A 27765-nucleotide genomic window follows, 5' to 3' on the forward strand; every position below is an offset into this window, starting at 1 on the left:
CAGCGTCTGAGACAGCCAGCAGGACTATGGCAAAAATTAACCGGCATCAATAGGAAATTTGGACTAAAACCAAAGCCCTGTCCAGATATAGGCTAATCCTATATAAGGAGTCCAGCGTCTGAGACAGCCAGCAGGACTATGGCAAAAATTAACCGGCATCAATAAGCAATTTGGACTAAAACCAAAGCCCTGTCCAGGTATAGGCTAATCCTATATAAAGAACCCAGCATCTGAGACAGCCAGCAGGACTGTCCTGTTCAGATCGCTTTGAAATAATTTGATGTTCATGTATTTTCATTTTTGTCCTATATTTTCTATTGTGAAAAAAACTCAATAGCTTTGGTTCAATAGCTTTGGTACAAGTGCAACTAAAATGATGATGAGGTCTTGAGTATCTAACTAAACTACTCATTTATAATTACTGATCTACTGCCAATTTTGGTGTCAACTACTAAATATCTTTCCCCTTGTTGAACTTCTTTGCTTTTCTGCTTGCTTTGCCCCTAGCTTTTCTTTTCATGAGTTGCTTGTTGTTTTCTTCTAAAAGAGAAAATGTTTCTTTAGCTTATGTTTATCCAATCATATTGTTTTTCCCATACAATTACTATTGTCCAAAAACTTGTAATCGATCAAGTTTGTGTGTTTGCAAATCTGCTGTACTGTATAGTAAACTGAATATCATGTACAGATACAATTGATGTAATTGTTTTCAACTTATAAAGATAGCCTGGGCTCAGACCAATATTGTAGTACGGATAATTGTTTTCCACTATGAATAGTGCAGGCACTTGTAAACTGCAAGAATAATCCTTAAGGCTTAAACAAATTCTTGAAAAATAAGTGCAATGAATAAACTGCTTCCATGTTTCATATGTGGTCTGTCTATCGACTTACCTATTGTGGTGTCATTGCCCCCTATGAAAGTCTGCAACAATTCACTTTTGAAGTGAACCTATTCAATACAAACAAACTGTTAGTACTTAGAAAAGTATTGTAATACAAGTATAAACTGGTATTCCCCCAGATCCTATTCACCATTTGTTAAAAAATAACTGAGGTTGGTAGACAATTATTTAAAGCCTCATAATTGATTAAATAGGCAAAACAATAATAATAACCAACATCTAGAAACAAAGTACAAGCATATATAGAAAAAAAAATATTTGTAAAATGTAGATCATGAGACAAAAGTAAATACGTCCTTATTCTTAAAAATCTTTTTCATTCAATTTTTTTGGTCATATATTCACTTTACCTCATGCTCTTCGCCCGTATCTGATTTAGAATCCATGTCAGGATCATAGCCAGTCTAGAGAGGCAAAAAATAAGCCCAAAAACAATTATTAATAAAATAAGCTAAGTTAGAAATGATGATTCAGTTGGAACCTTGAACCTCTATAAAAAAGAGTCCGAAGAAACAAGTTATTTCCGTTCTTTAGCTGGACCAAAATTACAGTAAAGTGTAACAAAAATGGAAATGGAACAATTAACAATATTGTGTGAAGTTTTTTGCCTGAATTTTTTTACGACCTTAATTTTTCGTTGTTATTTATAGGCTAATGGCACAACATCTGCAAAAAGATTATATCATCAGCATAGTGTGTGAGGTTGAGCTTCAGCATAGGCTTACAAACACATTGAAAATAAAATTCCATCTCCTACCCACCTTGTGATCAACAGTTTTCTTGTTGTCTTTATTCCTTCTCTTTTTTTTTTTTCCTTTTTTTCCTTTATGCTTAGGGCTTTGAGGATGACCCTTCCATCAAAAGTGCTGAGATTGACATCTATTAAAGAATAAATTGTGATGTTAATGGGCCATCAATAAAATAGAAGAAAATTAAATATTTGAATTATTGGATGTGATGTGCACCTTGTTTTCAAAAGCCATTCAGTTATACAGTACATTTTACAGTGCAAATATGTCTTTAAATTTTTGAGTAACATCAAATTGACGTCAAAACAACTTGGGACAGTAAACAGAGTAAACAACATCGTCCCTACATCTCCCCTTACTAAGGGGGCCATTATTTGAGGCTTGGGTGGGAGCAATTTTGCTGCCAATAGTGCACAGCAATAATGCAACTCTGAATGATAATCTTTTAAGTACCAACCTTCTGCACGGGCAACAACTCCTAGGTTGGAACCAATAGCACGCAACACCAACAGTATTGGTTCCCTCCCATGGCCATGATTTCTGGATACTAAAAAAATGTTACAAGAGGGAATGACTAAACCCTTAGTGTGTTTTGGAACATAGTGGCTCTTGTGAATGTTTAAAAGAGGAGGCAAAAGCAAAAGGTGCTAGAGCTTTCCAGAGCTGCATTTTATTTACACTAATTCATGATAATACAGTATAAGACATTTTCCAGTTAAGTAGGACTTTTACTGTTACATGCGATGCAGATTTACTGCATCCTTCTTTAGGCACAGGCAGTAAGGGCTGCTATCTGTCAGTGGTTAATAAAGAAATGTTACAGTATGGGGAAATTTATATGTTAAAACTAAATCAAGTTTGGAAAGGCATGGAGACTCGATTGCCAAACTTTGAGTACATAAAACTCAGAATAATCCATACTCAATCCAGCACCAAAACATGTTGAAAACATAGCTTAGATTTCAATAGGAAGGAAGCCTCGTGGCACAGATTGACAAACCTCACTAATAACTTTAAGCTTTTTTACTGTTAAGAAAATGCTTTCTCCTTTAACATTTTAACAGCCCCCCCAATAATATTCATTAAGATACAGTTGCATCATTAAAAATACTATACCTGCCCTCTCATCATCTGTGCCTTCGAAACACACACATAGCAGAGGTTTGACCTCCAAGTCTTCGACATCCCTAATAAAACATAGCCAACAGTATTAGATTTGAATAAAAACATTTTGAACAACATGGGTCAAGAGGCTGAGAAGCAAACCGAGTAAAGATTTGTAGTAATGCTAAACAACATTGTTGGGGTTTAACTCAATTTTATTGATTGCTGACATTTTATCCATGACTATAGTGTTTACCTGAAGAAACTTGCCAGCATGTAGTTGGCTGGCTCATCTGGTTCAACCCCTGAGCAGATAAGCAATGATCTGCCAGAGTACTTGGCTTGTATACATGCCTAAACAAAGCATCATTCCATTGTTACACAATTTTGGGAAAACTATAATACTGTAGATGTTTTATATACAAGAATATGTGCAAGAAAATGATGATGAAACTAACATAAACAGTAATATGGCAAGTTATTACCCTAAATGTGACGACTCAGGCGAAAACCGACCGTACAGCCATTTCGTTCCGTGAGCTTACCCGCGAATTTTGTTTTAGCAAGTCAAGAGGTTTTTTATTGGATCTCATGTGGTCAGGATACCGGACCAATCAAAACTTGAAGAATGAGTCCATTTGTAAAATGAGCTTCAAATTATTAATGATAACACAATAAAAAAATATCCACACAGTGTGTTGTCATCTTGAAGTCTGAATTTTATTCAGCTGAAAAGGGGAGGAGCTAAGCTCTTTCAAAGTGCGGGTCTTTGTTTAAGAACATATGGGCAGAAATAATAGACTTTATTGTAAAATTCTAAAGGTTCTTTATATGATGGTCGCTCCTACCCTGGTTCCAGAGCCTTGAACGTCTCTAAATAGAGAAGTTCCATGCTCCGGAAACAGGGTAAGTCACACCACGAGAAAAGGAAAGAAATTATGAGGCTTTAAAATATAAATATGTTAAACATTTTGCTCTTCCATAACGATGAGATTGCAGATACATACAGTAGGATATCTCTATAATAGCAAGGTGGCTTTGTATCTATACATACTTCTGTAGTTTATGGATCCTAGTGTTGCAACTCGGTATGCCTTAATTTAAAGTACCCCAAAATATAAGAACCTCTTTTGCCCAAAAGGAGAAAATCTAGGTTCTCACACACAGATTTATTTTACTGTACCTGATGGTAATTTTCGAGTACCACACACAGGTCCCCAAGTGCCTGTGTGTGATACCACATCTGGCCCTTTGTGATGCTTTGGTTCAGAAAACCAAACTCATACTCATCCTCCCTTACTGTTCCAACTAAATAAAAAGAACCATTGCCTATTACAATTCCAACAATATGTATAATGAGAAATTTGTATTGAAGCTATAACATAAATGGTATACTATTTCAAACACACAAGTGGCCTTCATAAAGCAATTAAACTATTGCAATTAAATTTAAAATTAATACAGCATAATGGATCTCTATAGTAAAATGATTGTATAATAATGTGGCAGCTCTTTTTCCTTACTTTCCTCTGTTCCTCTGTTTCTCTCATATTAGCTGATTAATTAAACTATGCAAAAACTACTCTCTTTTCAGAGAGTTGCACAAAATAAAACTTAAAGCAAACCATGTATTGATTTTCCCCTGGTTTTATTAGCATGCGTTTGATTTGAATTCTTACCAACAACTCCAAAACTTGAGTGCAAATTTATTTCCTTTAAGAATTCTCCTGAAAAAAAAAAAAATACAACTAATTGTCAATGGGGGCATTCTCCATATCCACTTGCTAAGAAGAACATAGGAAACAGTTATTTTATAATAATTAGGATCTCCACAGTATAACGCTTATTTTATAACAATAAGAGGACCACCACCCCACCAGTATCTGCACTGAATATCTGCACTTAAATAATTTCTTATGATACAGAGATATTATAGGAAAAGTGAGATGACAAAAGAGAAAGATGTGCAATGAAAATACTATTTCATGATTTGTAATACATTTATGATGCAAATTAATAATGGTGATTCCATGGACCTCTGTCATGGGAACCCTGTCTAATGGACTACAAATCAAACAAAAATAATAATTAAAAAGAAAACTTGCATATGGCTAAATCTCTATGTATAATTTAGAATTTACTTGGGTTTTGTAGATAATAAGATATATTCATATTTACCTTTAGAGGGATCCGTTGATTTTCCCTTTCCAGGGTTGCTAAGGGCTAGAAGATAAAAAAAATTGTTTTATCGTCATTAAAATCTCCATTGTATCTGCACTGTAGTGGATTCCTATAATACAGAGAAATTCTAGGATAAAAGGAATTAACTAAAGAAAGAAATCAATAAATGTGCCCTTGCTTACCATTCAACTCGCTCTTCTCTTTGACTTCCTTGTATTCAAGAACTATGCAAATTAGAAATGGTTATGATTTTGTTTTCTTATTCAACATTTTTTAATGGAAACCAGCATTAGGGGAAAAATATAGGCTATAACAGGTCCTACCAGGTACAAGGTCGTCCCCACTAGAAGGGGATGAAGATGGACTACCTCTGAGGTGGACTATAAAAACAAGAATAACAATTATATTTTAAAAAAGCATTGAATAGCTAAATCTTTATATATGTATAATAAGGGAATAATATGGTGGGTTTTGTAGATAACAAGATGTTTATTATATTCACCTTTAGAGGGCTTGTCAGGTTTCTTGCCTTTTCCAGGAGGGTTTATACTAAGGACTATAGCAAAAACTTTTTTAATTTTATTATAAGAGGAACTACTTGAAAAGAAAAATGTAATAGTCTAGTACTTTATAGATGATTAAGAATCAAAATGTGTTGTCATCATAAATTGTTGTAGATCATATTCACCTTTAGAGGACTCTTTTTTCTTTATTTGAGTGCTTAGTGCTAGAACATAAAAAAAACTTTTTTATTTACCATAACTAGTGTTTTTTATAGAAGAAGTAGGTGTGCTTTAAGCTAAATGATGGTATATATATATATACTCCAGTTGAAGTCTTTCACTGGGAGCCAAAATAGTGCTCAACTTTACAGGAGCTGTTATATATATATAGGTGAAAGTGTCAAAGATTGAAATAATAGAGAATAAGAAATTCATTTTCTTTATTTTCATGTTCAAAATGTGGTTGCCCGATTAAATAATGCAAACTCACGTTGATTATATTTATCGCTGTTGTCACCTTCATCACTGGTGGCTACATAAAACAGTTTGAAAAGTGAATAATAATAGAATTATAGACTCCAGCAGCACCCCCCTTCTATTCTTTGTTTCTTAGGGAAGGGTCAATATTTATTTGGGGGGTGGGAGGTGTGGAGGGCTTCTAAGTTGAATTTTTTGGGGTTCAAAAATCTCTACCCTCCCCAAAAATGGGGTCTAAAAATTATGGCCCTCCCCCTTGGGGGTGACTTCTTGGTCGCCCCTGTTATTCAATTATATTCCTTATTAATGATAGCACTTATTGAGTTTAGAGAAAATAAGTTTAGATAACTGACAAAGGGGGCCTTACCTGGTGTTGGGGTGGTGCTGCTGCTTAAATCTGCTCGCAAAATGATACAAATTGATACATGAAATTTGATTTGTTTTCTAAATGCTGCAATGAATCATGTAGACTTACTTATGCAATAAAGTTTTTTAGCACTTAGTTTTTTAAGCTCTTCTCTTACCTTTTGTCCTTAGACAGAAATACATCCTTTTCGTTCGATTAAACGCATGGTAAATTTCCTGGCCAGTAGGGACCCCGTAAAAGGCAACATTCCAGCCGTTGTTGCCTTGTGCCCCTGGCTGAAGGAACTGAAGTCTGGAATGAATGACAAAAGCGTTCAAAAGCAATATACATCTATAAACCAGCTTTCCAATCAGTGGTCCCAAATTAATCGCCACTTTCGATGATTCGTATACGCGCACGCGTTCAAATAAGCGACCCCACCCAATAGGCGCCCTTTGACCACCTTTTATGCCGAATACAAAGCGAGTGTTTCTTCACTTATAGAAAGCAGATGTCTATAGAATGTGAAAAGGGCTTTTAGTTAAAAATATATATGTTTTTAAAGCTGCTGTCGCAAAAACTACGCGGGAGTGAGCTTGGCCTTATCAGGGAATAGTTCCCTGGTCTTATATAAATGGGTTTTTACTGTAATAGAGTGGGCTTAATAGCACCGGAAATCCGGTGACATGTGTAATACATGTTCTGGCTATCATTTTACCACAAGAAGCGCATTTGAAATATAACCATTTTAATATGGTTTAAATTTTCCGTCGTTAACTATTTGGTACACGAAACTTCTAATTCACAGAAATAAAGTTTTGTTTCTTACACTTGGAGTTTACCCGGTGAAAACGACAAAGAGGAATTCGTTACGCAACAAATAACTTGTCCCTTGAAATGGCTTCACCGCATTGTAACGGATTGTAACTTAGGCCAGGGGCGAATTATATGACATCAATACTGGGATAAGAAAGGCAATACGTGTACTTGCAAAGACACTTACCTCTTTGGCAACTCCAGTTCATTACGTAGCGTCGGAAATTTTGATTTTAGGATGCTTAGGACATCCTCGCTGGAGTGATTGGTGGCCAGGTCTAAGGTTTGGACTCTCCCCTCTCGCTCCGCCTGTTTCAGCCTGCTCCCTCTGGGCACGCAATCAAAATTTAGGTCTTTTTCGGACAAAAAGATCGTTCTCAGTGAGGTACACTTTGCTTTTCTCATAGCTTCGTCTTCCACGTAAAAACTCGCACACTGATCAAGAACCTTCCGAACCGTGCTTAAGCGGACATAACATGTGACGTGTAATATGAGACTCGGTCAACAGGACCAATAAGCCGGCGTAGCTTGCGTGCATCCGGTATCATAGTTTTTACTCTGTTACAGAGAAAAAACTTCGAACCCGGATGCACGCAGGCTAGGCGTAGGAAGCATATTCGGGAACCAAGGGCGTTATGTAGGAAGGGGAAATTCGGTACTTCTTTGTATGAAGATTGAAAGGAATGTCGATAGCCCGAGGGGGGGCGTCTTGTAATCCCATAGCCCGGTTGTAGTTCTAAATACTGATTTCGGACACACTAGGCGTTCCGTGGTCAGACGAGAGCCATGCTAGCAGCCTAAGACACCTTCCTATTCCATCGACTCGATCGGCGCTTTTGTACTTAAAATTAAGCTGCAAAACATGTTGATGCTAGTAGTGCTTTAGCCTGCGTCCAGCCGGAAATAGTTCCGTTATTACGGTAATAATAGAACTATTTCCGGCCGCATGCAGGCTAGTAGTGCTTTTCCTAAGTGTTAAAATATATTTTGCCGACGATCACCACCTTTTTTAATTAATTTTAGATTTTCAACCCGGGGTAGTTAGGTAGTGGCGGCTCAAGGGAAGGGGAGAGGTAGAGGCGCTCGCTTTTTCTTCTCTAAGCCCCCCTCCCCCCGTCTCTCTCCCTTGAACCGCTACGCAGGCTAGGGGTAGTGCAAGTAGGTTCTAGCTTTCATTTCTGTGGACCCGCAGACAAAACGAGACTTAGCGACGGGTGGAAATAGAGCCTACGCAGAAGAAACAAAACAGGTTTAAAATTTTGATATTTATTTTTATAACACTATAACACATATGCGACAAGTTATTAATTTTCAAAAAAAACGTTAGTTACTAATGAAGTCATAAGTAATAATTCCAAACGTAAACATAACTCTTCCAGAACTGAAATTTAATTTCTCAAAGGCTTCAGCCCTCACGCCAAGTAGGGTGCCAGGCGCTACGAACTCCTCCTCGATGTTCATGTTTATGTCCCCATTCCGTATCCTGCGGGATTGATAGATTGCATTAGTGAAATAGCAGCATTTTGATAACGTAATGTAGCCATTTGGAGACCCCCCTCCCCGGTGATATAAACAGGACCACAATGATGCGCTTCCACTTATAAGCCACCTCTACAAAAATGCATTCCCCGGCAAACTGTGGGAATATCGTGTAAAGACAACAAGCATGTAAAAGTGTAACACACAATGCGAGGTGGTTGTTGTACATTCAATGGTTATACTCGTATATTTTAAAATTTCAGACATAACTTAACATAACGAATCTAGAGAGAGAAAAAAGGAGAGTTATTTGACTAATTTTTAATCCCTTGCCCAAACTCCACTATAAAATGTGTAAACTGAAAAAGAAAAACATTTAATGAGAAAAGACTTTGGACCCGAAATTAATTTATTTTGCAAACCGGCTTTTACGCGAGGGTGCTCCACGGGCGCGACACCGCCCGTGAGAAAATTTGGATAGAAAAACAAAATGTACCTAACTATTAACTGCGGATATGTGCAGTTTTTACCTTGAATTGCGCATTTTTTGCTAAAGTTACCAATTTTACAAGATAGGATATAGAGCCAAACTCAATTCGGCTTTAATTTCTGATTTAATAATGAATATTGATTTGGCCGCCATTTTGAACCGGTTGTACAACTTTTATACTAATGTTAATATATATTAATTACCATTACCATTTAACCCAGAAGAAAAAAAAACTAATTTCAATCAGTAAACTTATATAAGCATAAATAAAATTTGGGAACAAAAAGGGCTGATTATACTACAATGATAAAGAATACTTTTACTAACAATTAAGAAGAACTTTTGGAGGGGTATCAACACGAAACGTTACAAGAAATTGCGTATATTAACAGAAAACGACATACTGTACATAATGGAAGAACTTTTTCGAGAATCGATACGTGTTCATCTCCTGCTTACTTTTCTTTCTTTCACAACCGCAATGTGTGCTTTGCTTTCTTCAAAATGTAATTTTATTAAATTTTGAGAGTTTTTTCCCGTCGTTGATTTAAAACCTTTTTCATAAAAATGGTTTTGTCTGCAACGACGGTCAACGAAAACTTTTTAGAGTCCGCTTCACTTTTTGGTTTATCGTTTTAATTACTCTGGTACAACAAGTGGCTTGATCCAAGAGAGGCAATAGCGATCAAAAATAATCTTCGACGTTCAAGGTAAAAGTACACTGATTTAGAATAATATAATATAAATATGAGTATGGAAAACTATATTTAGATAACTAGATTACCTATACATATCAATGTTTTTTGCAACAAATAACATACTAGCTTGTACTACAAGCTAGTATGTAGAAGTCCCTCCTGTAGTACACAAGTGATTGACGTAAGGTCCAGTGTTCCATATCAGCTTCTCCAACTAAACTACCGGACCTCCTTAGGCAGTACTTGTGCGGATTCGGGTATCACTAGCTCGTGTACGCAGTTGGGCCAGGGAGAGAGGCGCTCATTGGACATAGAAGATGAACGGATAAAAAGGAACCGTCGTGTGGTGTGTGGATGTCAATGTGAGATAGATAAAAAGGAGGGGGGGGTGCTCATAGGGAAGGGTGAACTTATTTCAATATGCGAGATCGAAGAGGGGCGCTTATCTGAAGTAGGGCGTCCTTACCAGTCATTACGGTACTTAAATAGCTAGAAAAACCCGGTGATTTTTGAGTCGCCACATCACATGACTATGGAATGCTATTTCAACAAAGACAACTTATACAAATTACAAGCCCTTTATTTCATTATTATTATTTAATTTTTTGCTTGGGGGGTGGGGGATGGGGGGGGGGGGGGGGGGAAGGCGTCATACTTTGCGCCACCATTTTTACCTCGACCATGACCTCGAAATAGAGAAGGGGAGGTGTAACAGTTCATGAACGGACATGCCAATTATGTCCGGACACGGTAGAGGACGAGTTCCACTTTGTCGTGCAGTAAATATGCGCAGTTAAGAACAAACTTTTTTTTTTTTCGAAAAATCTAGCAGATCCTGGTGATTTGATTTCGCTAAGAAATCGGAGAGACAGAATTTTGCTCTAAATACTTAACCCTCCAAAGATGATGGGGATGTTGATGAAGACTCTGACTTTATAATTCACTTTCAGCCAAACCTATGTACTAAATTTGTATACGGAGAAGTGGATAAGTTGCATTGTTTATTATCTAAAAAAATCCAAATTTTACCCCCCCCCCCCCCTCCCAAACGCGTATGTTCGATGCCGTGTCACTATATCTCCGAACTGAATGAAAAATACATGTTCAAGCTAACAAAGGTGATAGAGTGGTTTTCAAAATCCCGTGCAACAAAATGTAATTGTTAATGTGTAATAGTCAAGCCAGAACAAAAGAGAACAAAAATATTACAGTGTATTAGACTTAGTTCAAACATTGTATTACCCATGAGCAGTATTTTAACAAACTACTTCCTTCTATCTAAATGACTTGTGAAACCATTCGAGTGGGCGCACTTGCCGCATTCCACCGTGCACTGGTGGCTAAGCGAACGGGAAAGCTATATCCGCTATAACAATTTCACACAAATTCGAAAGTCGTGAAGCCGGACTAATACAAAAACGTGAACGATTTCATAATCGTGAAGGATTTCCAAATCGTGAAGGATTTTAAAAATCGTGAACGATTTCGAAATCGTGAACGATTTCGAAATCGTGAAGGATTTTAAAAATCGTGAACGATTTCGAAATCGTGAAGGATTTTAAAAATCGTGAAGGATTTTTAAAATCGTGAACGATTTCGAAATCCTTCACGATTTTTAAAATCCTTCACGATGGCCCAGGACGGTGAACTGATCCGTTTCCCATATCTAATAATCCTCTCTACGACCCCGAGCTATCTTTACTTGTGGAACTGAGTCATCTCGAAACGTGAAAAGAATTGTTGTAGAAGCTATGTTGATCATGCATTGTAAGAGACGTCTGAACATAGTATAGGGAGATGGTTAGGAAACCCGAACTTCAAAGGCACTCTTTTCAAGTGCATAAACAATAAGCGCCTGTGATGTTCAACAACCCTGTCACTTGATCACGAACCTGCACAAACCAAGCGTACAGTACAAGAAAACACATGGACGATATTTGTGAATTCGCGTATTCGGCACAAATCGTTTATTGATTTATTTGAAACTTTGCTATTTTTATTCACTTTCTCTTAATTTTGTCTTTATCACTTCGCATGTTTTATCGCCATAATATTAATATCCCGAGCTCTACAGCCCCCCAAAAATAGTTTTATACAGCCATGTATATTTTTTTAAGTGCAGAGCGGCGCTACAATTCTATAGTAAGTAGAGCTCTATCAAACAAACTCAGTGAGCTATCACGCCCCCCCCCCCCCCCCCCCCCCTACTAACTACGGTCTGAAATATTGGATTCCGTGTTGGTTACCTCCAAGATTTCACAGAAAGCCATTGAAAGTATTCAGCGCAACGAAAGAAGCTATACTGTACTTGTATTGCTTCAATGTTTGGTCTACTCTTCTCAATCATATCATCCTTATGTTGCTAGGTGATTACATCGTGTACGCTGGTGACATGGGCCGGGAAATGTACTGCATCAGAAGAGGCCAAGTGAACATCTTGAACGACGAGGATGAAGTGGTTGGAACTCTGGGACCTGGAAGTTTCTTTGGCGAGGTAAGCCTCATAAATGTAATCAGCTTGTAATTTCTCCTTATTGTTTAATTAGTGAACCAAGTTACCAGGTAATGAGAATTATGTTATTTAAAATTGTCAAGAACTGAAGAAGCTAGCGTGTCTCTGTCATTCGCCATTATGTCATCGTAGTAAAGTATTAAGAAATAATATTAAATAGAAATGAAAGGTTTCAGACAGCCTTCAGACTGGGAACCGATTTATTCAAAATTATTCAAAACAACAATCGACACATACTCGTGATACTATTAATACAAACTTGTGAATAATATACTATTTCTAGAAAAAGACGTACATCGTTTTTCAATTGTCTCAGATTCGAGATGTTTATTTTGCCTCTCCGCCCTCTCAGAGCAAGAAACAATAGATCATTTTTTTGTTGACTGTATGGAGTCTAAGAACTTTTATTTCGAAATTGTGGCTGGCTGGCTGGCTTCGATATCCACCTACCAGCTCCTAACTTATCAAATATCATATTGGGCGTCGATAGCGACGGTCCAGAAACTATATTATATTGATTTATAAAATTGTATTGTATAAACATAAAAATAAAAATCTTTAAAAATCTAGTCAAGAACCACCTCAAGTACAGTGAGAAAACTAATATCTTATAGCAAAAGTAAAAAAAAAAGTTGACAGCACAGTTTCAAAAATGGGAAAAGATCCTGATAGCGTTAGAGAATTGATTATTTAACGTACCGGTGCAACACAAATTGCAACCCTTATGGCTTTATGTGTTGTCTTTGTGTGATGAAGTTAAAAAAAAAACTTCTTATGATCCATAAAAAAAGAAATGAAAGGTGTATTGTTTTTTATTTCTATTATTTTATTTACAGATCGGTCTTGTCTGTGGAGAGAGTCGTGTGTACACTGTGCAGTGCAAGACGTATTGTCAAACCCTGATGCTCACCAAACATGACATGGACAAAGTTCTTGGCGACTTTCCCCTGCTCAGAAGGTGTGGATCATCGACGTCATTTCTCCAACTCACTCTTCTTCTGATTTCTTCTTTTTTTTTTCTCCCTCTTCAGGCACCAAGCACCATTGTTTTCAATGAAAATATTATCCCAGAAAGAGAAAGGAAACATGGTCTAATTTCTTTATCTTTTAACTCTCCTTCCTCGATTGTTTTTTTTTTTCGTCTACTGATTTCAATGGATTTAATTTTGTCCGTGCCTTATGTATGAGTCCCGATACTTAGGCCCGATTTATACTTTGCGCTCGTGCCGTGCCGAATCTAATTGTCTATTTGTATCAACACAAATACATTGGGTTCAGCGAGATTCAGACGTCACACTAAATGAGTCGCGCTCAATAGGCACCAATGTCTTCAATGAAAATATTATCCCAGAAAGAGAAAGGAAACATGGTCTAATTTCTTTATCTTTTAACTCTCCTTCCTCGATTGTTTTTTTTTTGTCTACTGATTTCAATGGATTTAATTTTGTCCGTACCTTATGTATGAGTCCCGATACTTAGGCCCGATTTATACGTCGCGTCTCGCGTCGCGAGATTCAGACGTCACACTAAATGAGTCGCGCTCTATAGGTTGCGAGTAGTGAAAGCTGACTCGAGGTGGAGTTTCTGTTTCACAAGATACAAAAAAATATGGTTATTTGATTCGGCACATCAGACGCTCGACGTTCGAATCGGTGTTGTGCTTTTGCAGCCATGCAGTGCCGTACAAAACTCAATTCTACCGTGCCGAACTTAATGGATACAGACGTTTAACTGTTCATGCGTCTTATTAGTTTCGGCACGGCAGAAACACGACTTATGAACCGGGCCCCCTCTTTCCTCTCCAGAGAAATCAACGAGAGTGGTGACCGACACGTAGGAAGCAAGATCCTCGAGCAGAGTAAACCAACGCCATCTAAATTAACTCATCGCCAGTCGCTTGTGGCATCTTACCAGGGACAAAGGTCTCGTGATGCGTACAGGAGAAGGCTGATGGATGTCCAAAGTAGTAAGAAGATCATGACGATCGCGGAGGAGGATGTCGATGGAGATGATACCAAGTCAACGGGGCATGTTGAAAAATCTCCGCTATTTTATCATACTATGCAAAAAAGCATCAATCTCCATTGGCTGACTTTTGTTTGTTTGTTTTTTATCTCAGTGGTGACTTTGTCGCGGATACGTTTGACACCGAGGAGGAGTTCAAGAGACCTTACCGCAAATTGCACATCATTCCACGAATTTTCGCCTATCTACTGATGAGGTTACCCCTACTAGCGCATTCTTTTTATTCCCATTGTTTAAATTTTAAACTTCTTGCGTCGTGAACAGGGCTTTACAATGAGTTGAGAATCTTATTTGTGCGTGGCCTTGTTTTAAAGGTTCCCCGAGATTCACGTTATGGTAGAGTTTAGGCTCTACGATTTCACCATATCCAATGATCAAGATAGCAATTAAGGTTCCATATGTCAAATAGGAAACAAAAACAGCCTTGAAGATTCACTCATTTTCTCTCTCATTGAGTAAACCTTGGCTCACTGAAAAACGCCCCTTTTAAAACCCCTTGTGAAAGGAGAATAGATGTTTAGTCGTGCTTCTTATTTTGTACACTAATTGCACAACATTTTTCTGTCAGGAAGGGAATCTCCCCAGATCAGCTTTGGTTACAACTCTGGCAGGGCGTTACCACCACGATTGCTGGAGTTTACGTCTCGACACTCGGTCTCCAAGCTGCTATCCTCCACGTGGACACCACCTTCTGGGTGCTACACTACGTCTTCGAGCTTGTTTTCCTTGTAGACATGTGAGTGTTGTACCCCGTCTCTAGGAACATTTGATTCCCATTAAAGCCGCATTGTCACCAGTTTACTTTCGGTCGATTACGTAACAATATCCCGATGATTTTTAACGGAAAACGCGAAAAATATTTCAAAATATTGAAAGCAGTGTGTTTAGTGGAAGTTTCTTTGAGGATCTGAATGATAATTTAGAGCGGATGGTTGATGGTTGCTTGTATTTTTCATCAAAAATACAGCTATGAGCATATTAGGAGAGTGTCTCAGGACATCATGAAGTCTATTGGGGCATAATTGAGTGCTTTGCTTATGGATATTTGCAAGCAAAGGTGAATTCATGATGTTTTTTTCTTGTTTGGCTTTGCCTGGATGAGAAAATAATTTTCTAATGAATCACCACAGCTCTCCTAAATGCTGTCTTTTCTGAAACCAAATTGATTCCAAAATTGTTTACACTGCTATTCTGGGCCTGTATGACCTGGAATTGATTTGTTTGGCTTTTGAGTGAAACGACTTATAAAAAACCATCTGATTTTGGGGAGAGGAGTGTTGACTGGCCCTCCCCTCGTGAATTTTTCCCTGGATCTCTCAGAATGCTTTGCAATCCGTAAAGGCATCTTCATGGTTTTACAAGCCTTCAAGGAGTGGACATTGTGTTTTGGGGCCATGGAGATGAACCTGGAGGATCAGAATAAAGGCATCTATTTGTGTCTTGAGCTGTGTTTGCTGATTTCTCTCCCTTGTGTGGTATTTTGAGCGTTTTATTGAGAGGGGTGATTCTGCTTTTCTTTCGTTGTTCGATTTGAAATTTGTCAAAGAACCCGTGCTATTATTTGGCTTAAGAGGAGTTGCCAACACCTTGGTTGGATGCATATCTTCAAGACCATTTATCCCTTAGACTGATGCCTGAGTATCTTCATCTTGTTGTGTTTATTTTGCATTTATGATTTTTTTTGGGTTGTGGGTACTTCCCAAAGCCGGTACAGGCCGGTTGAGGGGTCAATGTGTTAATATCTCGGATTTTAATAGATTCTTTTGTCTATTAACGGTTGAGGTTTCCGTCGGACCTCCGGAAGTGAACTGGTGACAATGCGGCTTTAAGACATGTGAGCTGCCTGACCTGTTCCTATATGCACTTTTGCGGCTTAGGGGTGACATAAGAGAGTTTCTAGTTTTAAGTTGTTAAAAAGCAACTACGACGGCGACGACACGCCTAAAATTTAACACCAATTTTGGCTTTTGCTCTCCCACCCTGCGAGTACAGTTCCAAAAACATTTTTTGACAAACGTTTTTGAGATATTTATTTTGGTATTTCTTCCCTACAGCTACATCAAGTTCCACGTTGGTTATTACAATGAGAACAAAGTCTTGGTCACTCATCCAATCTTCACAGCAAGACGCTATCTACGGTAGATACGCATATTCTTAATACCCTGCCGTGACATAAACCTTCCGTTACACATTGTGTAGAATCTACGGCCCTTCCTGGGGGAAGTGGTTTATTCTCCAATGAATTGGTTGGTTTTAGGATTCGAACTCATAATATATGTCAAGTAAAGAAAGAGATACACAGTTTAAAGTAGTAATCTCCTAGCACAAAGGCGCGGCGGGTTAAAGGAGATTGAGGGAAAAAAAATAAACGCCACTGAAATTGCTGTATGTTTTGATCTAAGGACAAACTTTCTTCTGGATGTCCTATGCTGCTTTCCTACCGAGATATTCGTACTCGCAGTTCTTCCCATTGACAAAGGTATGTATAGTGCAACTAGAAGGTCTGGAACGCCGTGTGACGATTCTTTGACTTCCCCAAAAAGAAATCTAAATCTAAACTAAATCCTCTCCTAAATCTAAAATCTAAACTAAATCCTCTCCACTGGTTGTGAAATACAATCCATGCTACAATATAAACGACCCTATTCTATTGCTAAAACAAAAGATATATGAGGACAATTTTAATTAAAAAATCAAAATAAAATTAAATCAAAAGTGTCAATAAGTCGGGGTGTTTTTAAAAGGCTCTTTCAAAACCTTCTTGGATTTTTTGATGACTACATAAATATTTTTTCAAAAACCAAAAACATTATTTACAGCTGCGATCATGATAACTGTATTTCTGGGTATAAAACCTCAAGAAAACGGCGCCAACGACGAGGAGAATGCCGAATATAAGTCGAGCCATTGTCTAACATGAAGGAAAACACAGCATATTGCTGGCCCAGCGAACACGTCTGTTTCCCCCAAATGCTAGGGCTGTCTAGGCCTTGTTATCAACTGAGCGATTTTCCGTATTTGATTGTTTTAACTCTGTATTTGGGCCCCATAGCTATCATGCGTGTGCTAGCCTTCGCTCGCCTTAACCGATGCCTCCACTTCTACCGCTTGGTACGTAAACTTGTATTTTCTCATCGAAGAACATGGGTGTCTAATAAATATGAATAAATTGAACGTCATCAGACAGGTACGTTTATGCTAAAGTCCTTTTCGAATGCAGGTCCAGTTCTTTAGCTACATGGAAGAGCCTCTGGGAAGTCGAGCCAACTTCTACAGGTAAACGCGTGTTTTATGGCCCAAAAGTCCATATACAGTAGTCAAGAGGCTGCGTTTCAGTTTCCCGCAAACCCGGGAGGGGGGGGGAATAACGGACTCCCTCTAAAATGTCACATATGCTCGTCCTATCCATTAGGGTATGTTTTAGCTAAAAGTGTTACCTCTAAAAGTCTGCAACGGATCATTCGTCTCTTCGTCTGTTTTAACTGCTATCCCTTAGAGTCTAAAGACCACACACGTTATACTTAAGGGGTAAAGATGTAGGCCGCACCTATTGTGCTATCCTTTCGGTAAAATTTATTGTTTCGACTCTCATGTGTGACGTTTTTTAGGGGAAGTCCTGGAAAGGATATACTCAAGATGCACTTGCCTTTGTAGTCAAGACTATGATATGATAATACTTATCTAGAAAAACAGGCGTGGGGTTGGAGGGGGGGGGGGGGTGCGTTAGAACGCCTACGGACCTGCAAAGGACTTAATCCAGCCACACGTCACGGTCACGCGATTATTCGCAACTTAACTTGTATGGATGATTTTGCTTCTAGGCAGTTAAAGTTTGTGATCTACATGTCAATCTTCACGCATTACATGGCCTGCGGGTGGTTTATCCTTGCTTGTGACGGGCAAATAGATGGCAGCCATATTTGCAGAGAGGGATTCTGGGCTATGAGCTCCAGCCATTCGCTCAGTAAGTCAAACATGTATCACAGGGCTGTAGCAGGGGGGGAGGGGCACATATTTTCACAAATTCTAAGAAAATGACCAGTGGGGGCGTGGCTGTGCCCCCCATCGCTATCTTAATGTTTCTGTATCGTGCCCCCCCCCGATAATTCGAGGCTTGCTACGGCTATGTATCAGCATCTATGAAACAAACGAACAGCGAAACTACTTGCGTCTCATAGAGGCGTAAAATATACCATCTTAACCCTGTTAATTTATAGGTAACTCAGTCGTTAATTTGTTATTCCGTCATTGATACAACTTATATACTAACAATTTTGTAAACCTTCAAAAAATAGAAAAAGGCGATCCTGTGTTTAAGAAGTATCTTCTCAGCTTCTACTGGGCTGCGGCCACTTGTGCGTCTGTTGGGTATGGAGACATCCGCTCATACCAGGTGTCAGAGGTGAGTCCTGTCCAGTTGGCCGGATCGCGGCCACTTTCGCGCAAGTAAAAGGGCAAAAATAAGTATCTTTAAGGTTGGCTCTCATTATGACGCAAGCGCAAGCGAAAGACAAGTGAGAATCGGTCAAATACAAGCGCAAGCGCAAGAAAATCAAGCAGTTGCGTTCTCTTGCGCTCCCACTTGCTTTTTAGTGAAAATCGGAAAATTTCGTGCTTTGCGCTTACGCTTACGTCCAAGTGAGAACCTACCTTTATAGCGCAAGCCAGAGGCCAAGAATAATGCAAGTATATAAGTATTCTTATGGAGCTTATATAAACCAATAAGTATAAACCAATGGAAAACAAGCTTCTAGTAAGCCAAACTCAGGGCCGAGAAGATACTATCGATGTCTCGATTCGAGCCCGTTTCGGCAGAAGTCTGGGCCATCTGTGATTCCCGGTTACACTACAAACAGACACTGTGGCAGATGAGTCAAGTGAAGGGATTTTCTATTTAATTGCGGAGGGTGTTAGTCCACTGGATATCTGTGTGTTTAGCATACTCAAGTATGCTAGAGTCTTGCTGAAGACTTTGAAGTTTCTACATTTTGGTTTCGTTTTTTATTGGCATTTGAGAATACATTGGTCTATTTGCACAAAACAATTTGCAAACAAACAAAAACATCCACACTGATTGGTTTGTGATCCGGCACACTATCGAAAACCGCCAATCCGGAAATCTCCAACCTACTTCTCCCCTACCACCCCCCCCCCCCCTCCCCCCTTCAGCAAAGTTCTTGAAGCCATTGTGACTGCAAAGGGATAGAAATGTAACAAGGCTTATTACAAAGTGCTAAGAGGCCAGGGGAAATTTGACATTGATTGGCACATCTTTGATTGACAGATGGCATACTCGTTTGTGTTCATGATTTTCGGCATCGTGTTCTACGGGTACATCGTGGCTAGTGTAGCCGCTGGTCTGGCTAACGCAGATGCACAGAGAGCTCGCTTCCAGGAGAGACTGACTACAATTGGGCACTTCTTAGACGTAAGCTTAACAGCCTACAAAATGTTTGTTGTATTATTCGTGAAGTTGAATAATTAGTTGACCATCAGGTGACGGGAAGGTTTTAACCACACAACGATCTTCAGGAACAACTAAGAAGACGTGAAGCGGAGACTCCTGATCTACTGGAGCATCTCGATCTACGTCACAAATTACTCGACCCGCGTCTTTCATGCCTTTTTGTTCCCCTAATTTTCACCTTGCTATTTATACGAAGGATATTATTTTATATAAGAAAATACAAAGTATCGACTGAATTTATCAATCCTGAAAGCTTGTACGGACTTTAGATAGCCTTTCTTATTCCAAATAACACCCCAAAAAGATCCGGTGCGTAGTTGTTTTATGCAATTCTTTACCATACCTGTTCCTCCATTTTGTCTTGACAGGAAGAAAAAGTTCCAAAGGATGTTGCTGAACGCATCACACGGTAATGGGATTTGACAACGATGATGATATTAATGTTATCAGAATAAATAAAAATCAGAAATTCATCATGATTATTTCTCTTTATTGTGATATTTGACAACGATAACACCACAATTACTTACTCTCAAACCATCTCTATCGTCATTACTATAGCTATCGCTATTCTATCACCTTTTATGTTCATGTGATTTTCCTCTAGTCAAATATCTAAAAACTCAAAAATTAGGTCGAACTTCAACGAAAATCGAACTCGGATCGAGTTGATTTGGACTTTTCCATTGTAAACTACTAAATCTAACTTTTGGTCTTTCCCTTTATAAAAGGTTTAAACAACTTTTTCCGCTGTTTTTAGACACTATGCTTACATGTGGGAAAGGAATCGAGGCGTTGACGAGAGCTCACTTTTCCAAGGCATACCACTCGCGATGCACGCCGATATTACGTCATCGCTGTACCATGAAGTAATCGAAAAGGTATTTTAGCTTATGTCTTTTCCTCGTGGAAATATTATAATATTAATTTACCTTTAAGTGCTATAATCTCCTCGATGTGTGCATTAAATGAAAGAACGTACGACTTTTTACTGTAAATGCGCCTACTGTGCCTTTTCAGACATTATTATGTGTGCGTATGGACATTTAGTTGCGGGTTATGATATTCAATGTACAGTTATGGAAGTTAGGGTTTGGCCTACGGAGTAAACACCTCGAGTGTATAATATGATATCTAACTTGGCGCATGGTATTTGCGCAGGTGCCGCTATTCAAAGGCAAGGAGCATGGTTTCCTCAAGTTGCTGTCGATGTACATGCGACCTATTTACTTCTTAGCCAAAGAGTACATTGTGCGTCAGGGCGAGATCGGCCACGAGGTGAGGGTTAGGGAGAGATAATTTAAAGATTTATTACAGAAACAAACATTTAATGAGGGTGTCATCTCAAAGGGTCACAAGTCAACAGAACCTTGTAAAGAATCTTATAGGGTTCTGGTGACTTCCCTTTCCTTCACCCTTCATTCTCCATTCCCCCTTCTACTTGATCCCTAACTGCTGTGCATCCACCTTTCAAACCCTACTCAACCCACTCCTACCTGATAGCAGAGACCAGGGAACCCATCTACACCCCTTCCTACCTGGTACCAGGGAACCCATCTACACCCCTTCCTACCTGGTACCAGGCAACCGTCTACACCCCCTACTATTAGTAGCACAAAACCCATCCCCACCCACCCACCCGCACCCTTCCTACTTGGTAGCAAGAAAATTGAAATAATTGGCAAGCACTCTATTCACCATCTCTCTCTAAGCCAGGGCATTGATTGATTATTACTTCTGCAGATGTACTTTATTCAGAAGGGTGATGTGGAAGTTCTTGACAGAGATGGTAACGCGCTAGCGGTCCTAGGCCCGGGAAGCTTTTTTGGTGAAGTCAGCGTATTGTTCAACACTCCGCGCACCACTAGTATCAGGTATGATCTTTGATTTGGACTCCACACTCAGATTTCCTAATACCACATTCAACACAGAGTCCTGATCTACACACTTTGTATAGTTAGGCCTGTTTCGGTCTTATTCGAAGCGCGATTCACAATTTTAAGCCCCTTTAAAACAGCGCCAACATCAGCCAGCATTGCTGGCATTACTTTGCCCGGTTGATCAACAAAGAAACACCTCCCAACATGTACGAACAAAAACAGATTTGCTTTTGTTGACTATTTTGCCCAGCAATTTTAACTGCTTTGGCCAGCAATGTTGGCTGTTTTGGCCATCAATGTTGCCTATTTTGGCCAGCAATGTTGGCTGTTTTGGCCAGCAATGTTGGCTGTTTTGGCCAGAAATGTTGGCTGTTTTGGCCAGAAATGTTGGCTGTTTTGGCCATCAATGTTGCCTATTTTGGCCAGCAATGTTGTCTGTTTTGGCCAGCAATGTTGGCTGTTTTGGCCATCAATGTTGCCTATTTTGGCCAGCAATGTTGGCTGTTTTGGCCAGCAATGTTGGCTGTTTTGGCCATCAATGTTGGCTGTTTTGGCCAGCAATGTTGGCTGTTTTGGCCATCATTGTTGCCTATTTTGGCCAGCAATGTTGACTGTTTTGGCCATCAATGTTGCCTATTTCGGCCAGCAATGTTGGCTGTTTTGGCCATCAATGTTGGCTGTTTTGGCCAGCAATGTTGGCTGTTTTGGCCATAAATGTTGCCTATTTTGGCCAGCAATGTTGGCTGTTTTGGCCAGCAATGTTGGCTGTTTTGGCCAGCAATGTTGGCTGTTTTGGCCAGCAATGTTGGCTGTTTTGGCCATAAATGTTGCCTATTTTGGCCAGCAATGTTGCCTATTTTGGCCAGCAATGTTGGCTGTTTTGGCCATCAATGTTGCCTATTTTGGCCAGCAATGTTGGCTTTTTTGGCCAGATGGTAAAAGAAGAGGACAATATATATTGATTTTCAATCACCATACACATATCCTTCTTCGTTATGTGCAATTATTAATTTACAGCCGTATGAACAGCCTTTGAAGTGAGTTGAGGCGAGAAAAGAGAAATCGTCACACATTCGAGTTACATTTGATAGCGATTTCACTGTAAAATCACAACTAGTAGAGTCAAGCCAATTAACATGATAGAAGGCCAAAGGCTCCTGGCGGCAGCTTTTTGCTCGAAATCGAAACTTGCGTTACACAAGTCTGTCACGCAACATGCTACGTGACACTTGTTAACAGCGCCATTTTGCGTAGCGTTCTGCAGTCTACATTCGTCTACACAGGTCTCGGCATAACTACACTTCTTCATATAGAACTTGGCCGAGAAACCTGGGTATGACAGGACCATGTATATTACGTGACAAGCGTTGTGATACCTAGAACAGTTAACAGCGCGAGCGTGGCAGGATGTCATTTCCGAAGTCTGGGATGTGCAATCGTAGCATGTGATTGAAGCCGCTATGGATGGAAAGAAACAATCGTCAATATATTTTAAAAACAAACCAATGTGTCCTGAAGGGCGCAGAGTGAGAAATCCTCTCCCCTGCAATGTGTACCCTGGCAACCAGATGCTGCTTCTTGATAACCAGATTGAAAATAATGATCCTAGCAGTAAGCCCCTACCCTCCCCCCCCCCTTCGTCTCGCGCTCAGTCTACCGTATATTCATAGGATTTGGTCGGACCAGGCCTCTTTTGCATGCAGTGAAATGGAACCAAAAGTTATGTGATTAGACAACAATTCATCCCATTGAGGGAGACTGTATCTTTTCTGAAAACTTAATACGAAAAATAAGTATTCTACATACGCTACCCAGATCTGCACTCTTTTTTATAGCTTTTATCTTGTTTTTAAGAAAATAATTTCTATGTTCTTTTGCTGTAAGATTATTGAAGGTTGTTTTATAGTTTAAATATTTTGCCACCACAGCAGATGATATCTCTACATTATTTTACCAGCCTGGAAAACAGGGATATCCACCTGAACCTCAAATACCCTGGTTAAAGTGTGGCAGTAAAAGAGCTTGAGCCACTGGTACCCAGGGTCGACCCCCAAATACTCACTAGGTATTTCTTTTGTCTCCCTTAGCGGTTCAAGGTCTATTGTTTACCTTATCTTGTTTGTATCTCAAAGCAGAATATACCAGGAGCCTTCAGAATTTCACAAGCAACTTTTATCGAGACACAAGAAGCGAAAGCTTATCTTTTTAAATTGAAGTGCAGGCAGCGAGGTTTTGTTCAGAGATAAAAAAAACGGCCAATGATTCATGTACTTGCACAGAGTTCCACAGAACTAAACTTACCTGGTGTTATTAATAGCAACAATATGAGAAAAGATGTGCCGTCGGTAGAGAAGGAAATAACACCGGTCACCATCCTACAAAGGAGACATTGAAAGGGTTGTTCGACCGTCAATTGTTTACCCAGAAGTTGCGGTAGAAAGGAACGTTTTTTTCTGATACGTACAGAAAACGTTGTGAATTTCCTTAAAAAACCTGCCTCAACAAACACTGTTGTATTTGACCCTGTATTTATCAAGTTACACGTTGCTTTATGCGAAATAATTTAAGGGGCATACATTTAGTGATTTTACGACTTACTCGTCTTTTCTAGCCCTTGTTTGACGCCGACGGAAGATGTGTGTATAATGCAATTTCATCTTTGTAGTATGTTGGCTGACATTGTTAGCATTCTATGGCAAGTTCTCTGGCGTTTTTACACGCGTTTTTTCTTGAACCCTGACACTGTCGTTCAGTTCCTATTATTTAGAGGGCACATAATGTCATCAGTAATGTCATCCGTGGCCCTCTCGTGACGCTTCGTGTTGCGTGACTGCTGAACGAGGAGTCTTGCCAACGCTAATTGCATCAATCTCGCGCTGTTTACTTCTGATAGAGATTGATAAAAAGACAGTGAATTACATATTAGTGTTAGCAATTACATACAGGTAACCCAATAATTCGGCTTGTGCGTTGTTCTGGTTTTGGGATGAGTACGGGGGCTTGTGTGGGGTGTTAGGGTGTGACCATGAGTACGGGTGTCACCAACTGTTCTTTTCGAACACCCCGTTTTGCATGCGAGAGAGTCTTACACATTGGTCTTGACAAATTCGATCATTGAGCAGATTAAATTCCTTCTTGTCAAGTCAATCAAAATATTTTTCGAGAAATGTTAGTTTGAGTAAAGATACACACATAAGCCCGCTAGTTGCCTGAGTTTTCTCACACCATAATTTTTGTAACTTGTAAAGTAACCTGCGTGTGCTTGTTGGCGTGTTCTTCCGATTGAAGATTCACGTGATATAAGACCTTCAAAAACGACCATTTTATTCCGATGCCAAGCCTTAGAGCACCGCAAAACATACACTACAACTAAAACTACTACTGCCAACAACAAGATCATCATATTATCATCATCATCATCATCATCATCATCATCATCATCATTATCATCATCATCATCATCACCATTATCATCATATTATCATCATCATCATCATCGTCGTCACCATCTCAATCATTATCATCACCATTACCATCTTGATGATCATTTCATCTTCATCATCATCATCACTACCTTAATCGTCAGCATCATCAGTGTGGCAATAACGGTGCATATATTGATCCCTTATAGAACCCGGACGAACTGTGACGTGTACTTGCTAATGAAGGAAGACATGACGGGCGTGTTATCCCACTATCCGGAGATCAAGGAGGAGATGATTCGCATTGCTGAGGAGAACGAGCTGAGGATTCAGGAACGCGTAGCTGAAATTGACAAAAATGAACCGGTAAGAATTGGTATGATATCGTAGTATGATATCGCAGTATGATAACGGGCGTTTCTCGGGTGTTTCGAGAAATGAACCCCAGGGCCGTAGCAGGGGTTGGACATTGACATTCCCCCCTTCCCCCCCACCCTATCTGTAGGGGCATGGCTGCGAGACAAAGAAAAAACAGAAGGCGGTTCTGAGAAGGCACACTTCTATTTGGTCTGATAAGTAAACACAAACAGATTTTTTCACTTCGTATGGCTGTCATTGCATGTAAAAAGTCGCCAGTAAAGTCTTACAACAAAGCCAAATTAGAATATGCACAAAGTATTCAAAAATTTAAACTGGAGCTTCTGAAGCGTGAATCCTTACTACGCCGTATTGCTCCTTTCCTAACGGAAGCTGCCGCAATACATTACTACCGCAATACGTTACTACAATGGCAATTTTGATATAAAAGTGTGTCACCCCCATGCGGACTCTATAAGAACCTGACTCTGAACCAGCTGTATAGGCAACATGAAAATGAGGAAAAACGGAAATCTGCGTCAAGGGTTATGGAAGTAGAGCAAGGGACGTTCACCCCTCTTGTCTTCAGCACCGCGGGTGGCATGGGTGAGGAGTGCAGCCGATACCACTTCAGGCTGGCAGAACTCTTGGTCTCGAAGAAGGGCGAGGTCTACGCCACGACAATTTCATGGATTCGCACTAAGGTCAGCTTCGCACTTCTTAGAGGAGCCCTTGTATGCCTTAGAGGTTCGAGGGCAGTAAGGAGGCAAGTGAGAAGCATGAACGATCGAGATCCAGAGATCGATAAAGGATTGGCTGGACTCTCCTAATTGATCATTATGAGTTATTATATATATAGTTTTTTTTTATAATTACTATTATAGTTTTTTTACCGGTATCTACATTATTTGATTGTAATTCATTTTTTTTTATAACAGATTTTTCTATAGTTTCTTAGTTGTAAATATATTATGATTATTATTATTATGATTGTTGTTGTTGTTGTTGTTGTTGTTGTTGTTGTTGTTGTTGTTGTTGTTGTTGTTGTTGTTGCTCCCTCAGCCCAGGACTGATGGTGCCTAACGCAACTTTTCGTTTTCCTTTTTTTAAAGCAAGCTTTAAAAAGCTTGCTTTCTCCCCTATTTCAAATACCAATCAACTACCGAATGTTACAAGTCTTGCTAAGAAAAAAGTCCGTGACGTTTTTCAGTGTCACCTTAACTCGGTATCGCACTTAAAACAGCTTTTTTGCCATGCATGCCGTTTTTAAATCGACTGCGCTGCTACTTTTCCTAAAACCGGATATCCATATCTCATGTTAATTGTTACCGCATGTTAATGTTTGTCTGTTTGTAGTTGTTTCCATGTTGACGTCTACCTGTTTTTGTAGTTAGTTTTTAGATACTTTACCAAGGTTTAGTATAAGTGTCTTGTATAGGTTAAATTTTTACATTTACCCTTTGTTCCGTAGTTGTCTACCATTATAGTTTTTTTTTTTTGCATTATTGTCATAATAGGTACTGAGGGCCATATATTAAAAAAAATGTAATAGGTTTATATGCAAACCTCGTAAAATAAAGTTCATTATATTGTATTGAATTGAGTACGATTCCCCACGCTTGCGTTGAAATTCAGCAAAAAAGAATTACATGCAAAAATCGGTGAAGTTGATTTTATGAAATAAGCGATATGTTTTGCACAAGTACTTAAAGTTATCACATATGTGTCTAATGTTCATGGCTTGGAATTGAAAAAGGTAAAGGTTTGTAAGAGTCCATTTTGTATACTTACTAACACACTTACTTACTTGGAATTGGGAATTCATTTTCTCAAAATCGCGCCTTGTAGCCTTGGCTTTTGACTATAGTCGTCTATAGTTGCCGAGAGTCGCCCAATCAAATTGCAACTATAGAACCCGGAGTAGGCCTTTAATAGTGTCCTTGCCCTTATACCCTGGTCCCAGAGCCTCGAGCGTCTCTCTATTCAGTGGCCCTCGCTGGCCACTAAACAGAGAGACGCACGAGGCTCTGGAACCAGGGTGTTGCCCTTGGTGCTGCTGTCAGCGAAGACAAACAAACTCAACTTTATTTATGTTTGAAGTTTTACACGAAAAATCAGCGCCCTACCTAAAAGATCACTTTACTAGGGCAAGAGACTGTGATACACATCTAGCACTTACAAAGCCGAGGACGAACTTCTTAAGAGCTAGCTTTCGATATAGCAGTGTCATGCCCTGGAACAGCCTCCCTGGGGAGACGAAACAAGCACACACTTTTCTCGTAACTACTTACTGAGGGGCTACGCTGATAGCACTGTTATATGTTAGTTTTCGTTATACCATATTGAATCACGCC

At 39.3% G+C, this 27765-nt stretch overlaps 3 protein-coding genes across 10 annotated transcripts in view; 1 reads left to right on the top strand and 2 right to left on the bottom strand.

Annotated features, from left to right (window-relative positions):
- The window catches only part of LOC5507177, a 60706-nt gene that overhangs the window by 23911 nt on the left and 9030 nt on the right, over positions 1-27765 (top strand). The window contains exons 19-35 of the mRNA XM_032375697.2: positions 12115-12242; positions 13097-13218; positions 14066-14287; positions 14380-14481; positions 14854-15021; positions 16340-16423; positions 16688-16764; positions 17338-17396; positions 17506-17561; positions 18107-18249; positions 18581-18687; positions 19570-19713; positions 20121-20161; positions 20513-20633; positions 20914-21030; positions 21496-21626; positions 25264-25420. Coding sequence (XP_032231588.2) covers positions 12115-12242; positions 13097-13218; positions 14066-14287; positions 14380-14481; positions 14854-15021; positions 16340-16423; positions 16688-16764; positions 17338-17396; positions 17506-17561; positions 18107-18249; positions 18581-18687; positions 19570-19713; positions 20121-20161; positions 20513-20633; positions 20914-21030; positions 21496-21626; positions 25264-25420 — 1979 coding nt within the window. The remainder of the gene's footprint in view (positions 1-12114; positions 12243-13096; positions 13219-14065; positions 14288-14379; positions 14482-14853; positions 15022-16339; positions 16424-16687; positions 16765-17337; positions 17397-17505; positions 17562-18106; positions 18250-18580; positions 18688-19569; positions 19714-20120; positions 20162-20512; positions 20634-20913; positions 21031-21495; positions 21627-25263; positions 25421-27765) is intronic.
- LOC116604481 lies at positions 895-7602 on the bottom strand. 8 transcript variants are annotated; one of them, XM_048724908.1, is made up of 17 exons: positions 7269-7597; positions 6444-6577; positions 6287-6316; positions 5933-5974; positions 5628-5666; positions 5442-5495; positions 5263-5319; positions 5122-5163; positions 4937-4981; positions 4438-4485; positions 3942-4066; positions 3015-3112; positions 2771-2841; positions 2112-2201; positions 1667-1784; positions 1256-1309; positions 895-952 (listed from the first exon to the last, which is right to left on the bottom strand). In XM_048724908.1, the coding sequence occupies exons 1-17, from the start codon at positions 7484-7486 to the stop codon at positions 916-918; spliced, it is 1302 nt and encodes a 433-aa protein (XP_048580865.1). In that variant the 5' UTR covers positions 7487-7597; the 3' UTR covers positions 895-915. The 8 variants fall into 8 exon arrangements, with proteins under 8 accessions (XP_048580865.1, XP_048580868.1, XP_048580869.1 ...); XM_048724911.1 differs by lacking the exon at positions 5122-5163; XM_048724912.1 differs by lacking the exon at positions 5442-5495 and having other exon boundaries at positions 7269-7595.
- On the bottom strand, positions 22705-24361 carry LOC116614564. The gene is made up of 3 exons (XM_032375698.2): positions 24231-24361; positions 23934-24007; positions 22705-23090 (listed from the first exon to the last, which is right to left on the bottom strand). Exons 1-3 carry the CDS (start codon positions 24287-24289, stop codon positions 22729-22731), a joined length of 495 nt encoding a protein of 164 aa, XP_032231589.1. The 5' UTR covers positions 24290-24361; the 3' UTR covers positions 22705-22728.

This window comes from Nematostella vectensis, chromosome 3 (assembly GCF_932526225.1).
Source record: "Nematostella vectensis chromosome 3, jaNemVect1.1, whole genome shotgun sequence".
In the NCBI taxonomy this organism is placed as follows: Eukaryota; Metazoa; Cnidaria; class Anthozoa; order Actiniaria; family Edwardsiidae; genus Nematostella; species Nematostella vectensis.

Coding starts and splice junctions, on each gene's coding strand:
- LOC116614564 (XM_032375698.2), bottom strand. CDS start 24,289: ATGAAATTGCATTATACACACATCTTCCGTCGGCGTCAAACAAGGGCT. Junction 24,008..24,230: donor ACAAGGGCTAGAAAAGACGA/GTAAGTCGTAAA, acceptor TCTCCTTTGTAG/GATGGTGACCGGTGTTATTT. Junction 23,091..23,933: donor GTTGCTATTAATAACACCAG/GTAAGTTTAGTT, acceptor TTCCATCCATAG/CGGCTTCAATCACATGCTAC.
- LOC116604481 (XM_048724908.1), bottom strand. CDS start 7,486: ATGAGAAAAGCAAAGTGTACCTCACTGAGAACGATCTTTTTGTCCGAA. Junction 5,496..5,627: donor GAAAAAAGAGTCCTCTAAAG/GTGAATATGATC, acceptor TTTTTGCTATAG/TCCTTAGTATAAACCCTCCT. Junction 1,310..1,666: donor AGAAAACTGTTGATCACAAG/GTGGGTAGGAGA, acceptor TTGCCTCTCTAG/ACTGGCTATGATCCTGACAT.